This window comes from Trichoderma atroviride, chromosome 1 (assembly GCF_020647795.1).
Source record: "Trichoderma atroviride chromosome 1, complete sequence".
Taxonomy (NCBI): Eukaryota; Fungi; Ascomycota; class Sordariomycetes; order Hypocreales; family Hypocreaceae; genus Trichoderma; species Trichoderma atroviride.
The window spans coordinates 1,635,622-1,643,102 of NC_089400.1; the positions used below are offsets into that span (position 1 = coordinate 1,635,622).

Consider the following 7,481-nt stretch of genomic DNA (forward strand, 5'->3'; position numbering starts at 1 on the left):
CACCACAAAAAACGTCTACCCGACTCGGCTACGGTCCGATGGGGGAGGGGAGGGCTTGGCCGGACGAATGCTGTGTAAAGTTGGCAGGGGAACTGTTTGCTCAGACGTCCAAAAGCAGATCAAGTCCAACGCCAGTTTGGCCCAACAAGGCAATCGAAAAAAAAAAGGGCCAGTCGCGGGTGACACCAAGCACGGTTCAAGTTGATGATCATGCTGTCACTGCTGCTTGTCTTCGGAGCAGTTTGCCACGCGAGTTCCTGATGATGAAATCTAATTATACGTTGTCGACGGCTGCATTCCGCCGTTGGTCTACTCTATCTTGTGTATTTGGTCTATTCGTGCTCTAGGTACCTGGTAGTATACATGGTGTTGCTTGCCTCGCAGATGCAGTTACATCATCTTCCATCTACCCTGCTGGTAGGTTTAGGCGCCCCAGAGATGTCGTGCCATCTATAGCTTGGGCTCCGATGCATCATTGGACATGGAGCCTGTGTCTGGAAACTCCTCGTCTCCTGCAAACTTCCTGATGCCGGCGATTTCATTGTCAGTGCAGCTCTCAAGCGGTCTTTGCTTTGCTTCGGGGACAGCACATACCAGCCTCGTTCTTCGCCACCGGTCAAGAAGCTGCAGTCGCTGTTGGCCTCGCACGTCCAACCTCCAACAACAGCATCAGGGCCGGGCTCTTTCTCAGTCGAATTCCTCGTTGCCTGCGGCCCATGGCCATCCTGGTTGACAAGTTTCCGGCGGTAGACACTCACTCCGCACGTAAAGGCATGGAAATCGTCCGTGTCGACTGTTTCAGGGAAGCGTCCAGTGAGAATCCGGCCCAACGTAATGACGACGGCCGCGTGAGTACACAGAACAACGGCTCGCCTATCTTCAGCGTCGCAGCGATCAATGATACTCTGCATCGTGGCCGTAAGCCGGGCCTGCAGCTGAGCCAGCGTCTCGCCCCTCTTTGGGGGATGCTGGGCCGACACGTAGCTCTCGTCAAAGGCAGGGAACAAGGATTTCAAGACCGCGGGTGAGGCTGGGCCGGGATGCTCGAAAGGAGCCGACCCGAACCACTCGCAGAGTCCGTGCTCAGGACGTATTATCACGGTGGCAGAGGTGGCAGAGGCTGCAGAGGGGACGTGACTGCCCACAACGTGGCCATTGGCCTGTTTCTGCTGCTCAAGCTCAACAAACGGGGTAATGGTCTGGAGGCACCGATAGTACGGGCTCGAATATACAGCCTCTACGGGAGGATCCAGCGTCGTGAGGTGACGCCCAAGCTCTCTTGACTGATCGACTCCGTGAGCGGTGAGGGCCGGGTCCACAGCAATTCCTGTTGGTGATGGGATGGAAGCCGAGTACACTCCCGTGGTGTGGTCGACAGACCAACTAGACCGGAACTGGCGTTGACAATAACAAAGGTCAATACAAGAGCACTCAGCCTCGTGACGCCACTGCGTGCGGTGCAAGGGGGGGGTGAGGGGATCAAGGACAAACTTTACCCCATGGCGAACGACGTATATTGTCTCGAGAGGCATGACTCTGGCTTCTGGACAAGTCAGTCCGGGCTGGAGGGAGAGAGAAGACGAAGCAGCTGGCCAAAGACCGGGGACCAAGCACCAAGGACGCTCGAACCAGAAATGCGCCGTGATGCAACCCAAGGCGGAATCTAATCTCGGATCCGGGGTTGCTCAAGCCAGACAAGACTGCTAGCTTCTGTATGTAAGCATGTGTGGTCAAGTATGGCACAGGTCCTGATCAGAGCACAAGCACACGGCCCTTTGCCCTCTCTATATCGTGTCTTCCTGGAGACAGCGCCAACCCCTGCCGTACCTCGGGACATTTACCTTCGGCCAGACAGAGATCCGTGGGGCTGGGGCTACCGTGGCTGGTGGGACAGCCGGAATTGAACCTGTGCTGCTTTGAGAGGGCCTCTGATGTTAGCGTCCTTCTGCAGGCGCGCTGGAAAGGGAATCTTGCCGGCAAAGAGGAGGCGTTTCGTCGTGCCAGGTGCCAAATTTGCGTTGCCAACAAGACCAGATTGGACGACGGATTGAAAAGCAGGCCAGGATTGGTTAGGCACCGGGTAGGCACTGTGTGCTGTCACGACTGTGTAAAATACGCAAGCACTAACACGATACATGACCACTACAGGCAAACGATTAGCTTGCGCCAGGTATTTCAACTACACTCGGTGTGCTGGGTGATTCTAGTACTTGTAGGCAGTCTCCCACGCAACTCGCTCTCTGAGAGACAAAGAGCACCCCCTCTGTTCAGAAACGGCGGAGAGAACAAGAACATGCTCCAAACTCCTCCGCGGAAGCACGGGAGAACTAACAGCGCCTGCTGCTCTTACCAACACAGCGAGGCTGGCCACTATAGACGGGGCAGCGCTAAGCAACCATATCTTCAGCTGCGGGCCAGAAATTTCCGCTTCTGGCAGAGTTAGCCGAGCCAAAAAGCAACAAGCGCAGCAGCCGTTCTCCGCCATCGTCTCAGATATAAGGCAGTTGAGGACTTGTTATGATACCAGACATGTTGGGAATTGTATGTAGGGCTTGGCTTTGCTGTGAATTTCTTGAAACCAGCGTTGCTCAGTGCCCGCTGTGGGTAAAATAGATGGGGCCTGTGCCCAGTGACTTGTGGCCAGTGTCGTCGCCTCTGTGCGTGCGCCATGCGTGGCTCCATGTGCGTGGTTCCCCCCCACGGGCCCAAAGGCGGGAAACGGTCACATTTGGCTGATGCTTCGAAGACGAAAAATCCAAGGACAGCAATGAAGCAAAATCGAAAAGTCGGTAGGATGAACCCATGGCCAGAAACAAGCAAACAATGGCTCGCTTGCTTCACCGGTCGCAGGGATTGCACGCCACATATGCACGGCGACCTGCAATGCGAGGCACGCCGCCGAGACAATCTTCGGCGCCCATCGAATCACCTACCCGGAAGAGCTGTCAGTGACATACAAAGAAAATACGAACCAGAAGCAATCTGCATCTGCATTCTGCATTCTGCCTTCTTTCGTCGCACACACGTGCCTAGCCTCGAGCCATTTGCACCGTCATTGGCGTGCCAGAACAAGGTCCATCCATGCCTGCGTCTGCGCTGCGCACTTGGTACATACATGGAAGCTACCACATGCATACAATGCGTCTCCACGCCGGTGAGAGGCCAGGTTTTTTTTTTCTTTTTTATTTTTGCTCTCGCCGTAGCTGTGAGTACTGATACATGCCCGCTGGACCTTGTCACCTGCTTGCCAGCTGCTTCATACGATGCTGATCCTGGGCAGGGACAGCAAAGCAATGCAGCCAATTTACCTGCATCTCCATGCTCGAGGGCTTTCCAAGGTGCCGTGCTTAAGCGAAGTGCGTTTTGACTTGCAACGCCTGAGAGACGTGCAAGGCCGCCCAACAAGACGCCGACTCCTCAGCAATTGCTAGCACAATTTCCGATGACATTCAACTCGTGGCGTATGTATGTCTTTTTTTTTTTTTTTTTTTTTTTTTTTTTTTTGACCCAACCCAACAACGCCATATCAGTCTTATTTCGTGGTTTGCTCCACACATCCCATCCTTTGTAGACAGAGACTCGTCGTACAGTGCGACCCTCTCTCCTCCATGTATCTTTTTTTGGTCGAGATTTTTGTTAACCAAAACCGCTATGGCGGCTAACTACTTGCAAACTACACTAATAAGGTGTTGTAGGTATGAATCATCGAACAAAGCCTTCACTTGGCAAACTGAATGTGAGCGGCCCAACATCAAAGATACTATAGAAGTTTAGTTTGCCCCCCCCCCCCTTCTTTGAAATCGACAGCGCAAGCCTCCTTCAGCGTCAAGTCTCACTAAATCAGAGCCGGCTATTCAACTAGACTCTTCTTTCCACGTGGACTTGGGTCTGCTAGTTGAATATTCAACGCTGGAGAGGCCGAATACTTGGCTTAGTTTGTTATTCAACTGATAATCTACCATCTAGCAAAGTAGACTACGCCGTTGCTCGAAACAGCACTCACCCACACCTCTCTGCAGGGATGGAGAAAGTACCACGACACCACCTACACCAAACTAGTACCTTTTACGCAAAGGGAATCAAGTCTTGTTGAATCAAGCACATGTATCCAAAAGGACTCGCCTCGTACCATTGACACATGGTAGTACACGAGCAGAAGAGTTGCGGTCAAGCTGCGTAGGTAGACACCCAAGATACGACACCGGCATGTATGTGTCCCCCTTCTCCTCCTCGAGACATCCAAGTACGCCAAAAACAAACGCCCATCGCTTGCTGAGAGAAGCAGGCCACACCGAGTTTTCATCTGCCGGGCCTGCATAATCCAGGCTTTCGCTTTCATGCTTCTCTAGACGAAAGCCCCCTTCTCCCCATACCCCCTCTTCCTTTTTTCATCTCTCTCTCTCTCCCTGCATCTCCTTATCCTGTGAATACGGGCAGCTGCCCACCAGGAGGGCCTGCATAGACGTCCAGAGGCGAAGTGACACATGGCAAGATATCAAGAGGACAAGTAGGCATGCATGAGAGGAAATCATTCTATTTGCATCAAACTAGAGAGTAAGCTTGCAGCCAGGACAGTCACAGACTGGGCGCTAAGCAGTTCCCGATTTCAACCGTCTTTGAGACAAAAATAACCACACCCGGAGCAAAGCATTGCTGCGTCCCTAGGTTAGGCCAGCCCAAAATGCCCAGCATCTTGCTTTCACAGGCGCCTGATCTTTGCCGGCAGTTAAGTGAGGCGTTAAGAAGAAAAAAAAAAAAGAAAGGATAAAAAAAAAAAAGGCCAGATCAACTCCCTCCCTGTTCTACTACCATACCATATGGCTTTCCAGAAAAACGCCTTTGCCATATGCAATCAACAAGAATTGTGTACCAAGATCATAGTAAAAGCAAAATAGAAAATGAGAGCCCAAAATCCACCTTTTTCTTTCTCTTGCCTTGTGTAAATGAGCTGAATGTGGTGGTGACGATGTAAATTCGTGTCATGGGGGAAAAAAACAGGAATCCAAACATGTCCCCCTTTGGTGGCCTACACCGCTCACATTACAGAGCAGGAACCCAATGTCCTTGCTCTGCGCCGACCGACCACGCCGCCGTCCTCTTCATCCGCGTGGAGGGCTTGCGCATGTCTCGCCCGACGTCGGCGCCTTCGATATCCCGCCCCCCCCTGCGCCGGCCTCTTCATTCGCCTGCATGTAGTCTGCCCACTTTCTTTCCAGCCGCCCGGCAGACACGAGATCGCCCCGAAGGACTCTCTTCTGGTGCTCGTCAACGGTCATCTGAAAGCCGTAGAAGCATTTCAAGCCGATGCTCTCAGTTGGATACGTGATCCCCATCGGCTGCCCTACCACGTGCCTGATTTGAGCGTTTCTGAACAAGACTTCTCGAATACCCGTCCAAGTTACATTTTGGCAGTCGTATACTGCCAGCCGCAGCGTTACCTTGGGCCGAGTGTTGGCTCCGGGGGATGGCTTGGAGCGCTTGACGACCATCGAAGCGGCTTCTGCAAGCACCAAGTCGCTGATTCTCGTATTATCAAGCTCAGCACTCTTCAGCCGCACACACTTTTGCATAACGGGAAGCATCCCGAGATCTCCAACGTTTTCACAGTAGCTCAGAGCCAGGTGTTCCAGGATGCTGATGCACGGCGCCTTGGCAAGATGCTCAGAGAGAAGAGTGTTGGTAATCTCCTCGAGATCTTCCAACTCGAGATGTGTGAGCCTCGGTGTTGATGCCAGGATAGGTTCGAGTGCCGCGTCGGTCAAAGATTTGCACCCTGATAGTTGCAATCCTTCCAGTTCCGGGACTAAATGGCCAATCGCCTTCACGCCTGTGCTGGTAAGTCTGATACAGCGGCTCAGGTCAAGATGGCGAAGCCGACGGGGTGGAACTTCAGGGATGCCCGTCAGAATGTCGATTTCGGGATCTACCCCGTGCATCATAATCTTCAACGCTTCATCATTCAGCTCGGAGCATCCGCTGAGAACCAGCCTCTCCAGATTATTGGTGTGGAAAATAGACTCGGCCGTTGCAACATTGTCAAATCCCCTGACTTCGCCGGCGCGGACATCTTTCAGCCTTGCGCACGCATCGATGATCGTTTTGATCCCGCGAGCGTCGACTTTTTGACACCAAGAGACATTGAAGCTCTCTAACTGAGGACATGACTCGGCAATGATGCTGCATGATGTGTTTGTCACTGCTGAAAGGCCCGTCAAATTCAGATTGACTAGCTTCTCGTTGCTCCGTAGGAGACTATGCAGCGTATTCTTCTGAAAGTTCCGGCAGCCTTCGAGTGTCGCGTTCATGAGATTCTTGCAGGACTTGACTATGATTTCAGTCCGTTTGTAATGCTCAACCTGAACGCATCCTCTTAGGTTCAAGTCCTTGATAAAAGGACCAGCAGCAGCGATGATACGCGCCAAGGACGCAGCGGGAATATCTTGATAAAACTCGGATGCGTCGATTGACGTCCATAGTTGGCCGTCAAAGCAGAAGCCGTAGAACGATTTGCTTACTCTTGATAATCGAACCAGCTCCTTGGGCCGGAAAAAGGAAAAGATGTGGATTCGGACTTCATGAGGCATGTTATCCCAAAAGTAGAAATCCTTCTTTTCTACGGGTTTAGTCCGCCCCTTGAGTTCAGACGGCAAGGATGATGTAGCAGACGAGGTGTTGGGAGAGCCATGCTGGATTTTTCGGATGGCCAAACACTCCTCGGTGTCATCGAGTTCCGTTACTTCAAGCGTCGCCTCTCTTTTGCCAGTTGGAGAATCTGGGCCTGCGACACCCTTCAAATTCAGATGTGATAGCTGCGGCGTGGCAGATCTGGCGCTGGACGAGGTCTGTGATGGTCCAGCGGTGGACAGACTGACGCAGGATATAGAGCCACGACGGATACTATAGGGGTTGCTGATAGCTCTGGGCCGTCCAAGGCCAGGAAGGGACGGTGATGAGGAGATGCGCTGTATGCCGCGCAGAATCCGCTGGCGGTTTCTGCCCTTGAAAGGCACGTCAGGCGGAGTCGGGGCAATGCCCGCATCAGGAGACGCCGGAGCTTCTACCGTGAGATCAAGTAGTTCGGCCATCGTTCGAGTCGGATTCGGCTCGGATGCTTCCGTAGGGGTGGTTCGTGTGCGCTACCGCTTTCTCTCTCTCCAGATACCCGCGTATCTGATCGGTCGTCTAGGGTCAGGAGACTCCAATGTTTGCAAGAGGAAAAGAGTCAAATCTTTTGCGAGTCTATTTCGAATGGAATTGTTAAGCTTCGACGATGGAAAACAGAATGGCAACGTTGCGGGGCCTGGATCCGCCGAGGAGAGAGTTTAAAGGCCGTTGGGATCCCTATCAACGCATCACAATCAGGCTCTCACAGCGTGTGTACAGCTCTTTCGTCTCTTCGTAGAAGGGCCAACTTTTCAGACGAGTCGATTCGGCAGTTGGGAGGCTAGGCTCGCGGCCCAAATAAAAGCTTGTTCGATGCT

General features: G+C 52.8%; 3 protein-coding genes across 3 annotated transcripts; 1 reads left to right on the top strand and 2 right to left on the bottom strand.

Annotated features, from left to right (window-relative positions):
• Window positions 1–285: 285 nt before the first annotated feature.
• Window positions 286–1,797, bottom strand: TrAtP1_000635 (uncharacterized protein). The gene is made up of 3 exons (XM_014090655.2): window positions 1,497–1,797; window positions 595–1,394; window positions 286–523 (listed from the first exon to the last, which is right to left on the bottom strand). The coding sequence occupies exons 1-3, from the start codon at window positions 1,530–1,532 to the stop codon at window positions 451–453; spliced, it is 909 nt and encodes a 302-aa protein (XP_013946130.1). The 5' UTR covers window positions 1,533–1,797; the 3' UTR covers window positions 286–450.
• Window positions 1,798–2,423: 626 nt separating this feature from the next.
• TrAtP1_000636 (uncharacterized protein) lies at window positions 2,424–3,766 on the top strand (the record flags this gene model as incomplete). The annotated part of the gene is made up of 2 exons (XM_066110666.1): window positions 2,424–2,789; window positions 3,696–3,766. The coding sequence occupies exons 1-2, from the start codon at window positions 2,669–2,671 to the stop codon at window positions 3,764–3,766; spliced, it is 192 nt and encodes a 63-aa protein (XP_065966739.1). The 5' UTR covers window positions 2,424–2,668.
• A 1,333-nt stretch (window positions 3,767–5,099) lies between these two features.
• On the bottom strand, window positions 5,100–7,085 carry TrAtP1_000637 (uncharacterized protein; the record flags this gene model as incomplete). The annotated part of the gene is made up of 1 exon (XM_014090656.2): window positions 5,100–7,085. One exon carries the CDS (start codon window positions 7,083–7,085, stop codon window positions 5,100–5,102), a length of 1,986 nt encoding a protein of 661 aa, XP_013946131.2.
• Window positions 7,086–7,481: the final 396 nt, after the last annotated feature.

Coding starts and splice junctions, on each gene's coding strand:
- TrAtP1_000635 (XM_014090655.2), bottom strand. CDS start 1,532: ATGCCTCTCGAGACAATATACGTCGTTCGCCATGGG. Junction 1,395..1,496: donor TATACGTCGTTCGCCATGGG/GTAAAGTTTGTC, acceptor TGTCAACGCCAG/TTCCGGTCTAGTTGGTCTGT. Junction 524..594: donor GGTGGCGAAGAACGAGGCTG/GTATGTGCTGTC, acceptor CGCCGGCATCAG/GAAGTTTGCAGGAGACGAGG.